Source organism: Phytophthora infestans, genomic scaffold (assembly GCF_000142945.1).
Source record: "Phytophthora infestans T30-4 supercont1.73 genomic scaffold, whole genome shotgun sequence".
Lineage (NCBI taxonomy): Eukaryota > Oomycota > Peronosporomycetes > Peronosporales > Peronosporaceae > Phytophthora > Phytophthora infestans.
The window spans coordinates 546,845-548,380 of NW_003303686.1; the positions used below are offsets into that span (position 1 = coordinate 546,845).

Genomic DNA, 1,536 nt, shown 5'->3' on the forward strand with positions numbered 1-1,536 from the left:
ATCGAATTCCTTCCTCTCGCGGCTTCTTCACGGTCGGAGTGCGACAAGGGCATCGTGTTAGTGCTAGTGACGTCCTGTATTATCAGACGTCGAGCACGCAAGAAAGAGTGCGCAGACCTGGACGCTGAGGCTGTTTCGGCGCTTTGTGGACCTCATTCCTCAAGTTACCGCGGACCATGCACACGACAACACTCCAACGACCTGCATCACGCCCCAAGCTCTGCGGATGAGCCGGATGAGGTGGCGTGTACCTGTTGGATCCATGGCTGTGCACGCGAAGGACGTGTCGAGCGCGCGTTGAACTTGCTCGAAGATCTTCTCGAGTGCGGCTTGACCCCGTCGCTCGTGACGTACAACACGTTAATGAATGCGTGTGCCAAGTCGCACTATTACGCACACAAGGCTGTCGAGTTCTACAACGAGATGCAGGAACCTGTACGACTACACGCCCGATCTGTACTCGTACACGACGGTACTGCACGCGTGTGCCAAGCATGGAGACTTTATCCAAGCCGAGCAGATCATTCGACACATGGAACGGCATCATGTACCCATGACCGAGTTCGTGTATAACACGCTGTTTAACGTGTACGCACGCGCTCAGTTTCGCGCTATTGTGGACAAGGCTCCGCGGAATCAGAAGCCATTGCCCAAAGCTGAACCCATTTACCAGGAGCCACTGGAATGGGACGACGACGGGAAGGAAATCGACTTGACACGTCCAGGAAAGGAGACGTTCTCGCTGGAGAATGCCAACTACGATGGACGCTTTGACGAGGAGGGCGAGGACGAGGACGAAAGGGACGAAAGGGACAGCTACAAGCTCAGTCCAGAGGCATTGGCACAAGTGGAAGCGTTGCGTCAGCAGGATGAGTCCAGTCACGAAGAAGTGAAGAAGGCCGAGTCGACGGCACTGGTCAAGACGGAGCGGAGTATGGAAGTCTATGGCCAAGAGGACGACAAGCTGTTTGCTGACAGTGAGGAATCGCTGGACTTTGAGCTGACGCCGATGGACTTGACAGACTTTGGCCAGTTCCAGACGCTCAACATCAAGCGTGCGGAGGTTCGGTTCCATGAAATGACCTTCGAGAAGGGTCTCAAGCCGTCTCGGACGACGTTGAACTCGATGCTGGGCGTGTACACGAATGCGCTGCGTCTTCGCTCGGCCGAAGTCTTCATGGACGAGACGTTCTCCAAGTTCGAGCTCAAGCCCAACAAGTTCACGTACCGTAGTATGATGCAGATGTACGTGCGCGCGAAGCGGACGACTCAAGCGGAGCAGTTGCAGGAGCGTGTGCGTTCGGAGATCGAGAGCGGAGATGTGGAGGCGGACGAGGTGATATTCGGTTTGCTGGTGGACCATTACGCCAGGAAACGCGTGCTGCGTCGCGCGCTCACGACTATGGAAGTCGCAGTCCCGCAGGTGAAGCAGCTGCAGGAGAGCTAGAAGAAGAAGATCCGCTCTCTCACGGAGACTTCGGGCGTCCGCAGGGATAGCGCATCGGTGAACCCGACCAGCATGGAGCTCACCGTCTC

The 1,536-nt window shown here is 56.3% G+C and overlaps 1 protein-coding gene across 1 annotated transcript; it reads left to right on the top strand.

Moving 5' to 3' along the window:
* Positions 1–367: 367 nt before the first annotated feature.
* PITG_18604 (uncharacterized protein) lies at positions 368–1,340 on the top strand (the record flags this gene model as incomplete). The annotated part of the gene is made up of 2 exons (XM_002997484.1): positions 368–1,245; positions 1,328–1,340. The coding sequence occupies 2 exons, from the start codon at positions 368–370 to the stop codon at positions 1,338–1,340; spliced, it is 891 nt and encodes a 296-aa protein (XP_002997530.1).
* Between the last annotated feature and the right edge of the window lie 196 nt (positions 1,341–1,536).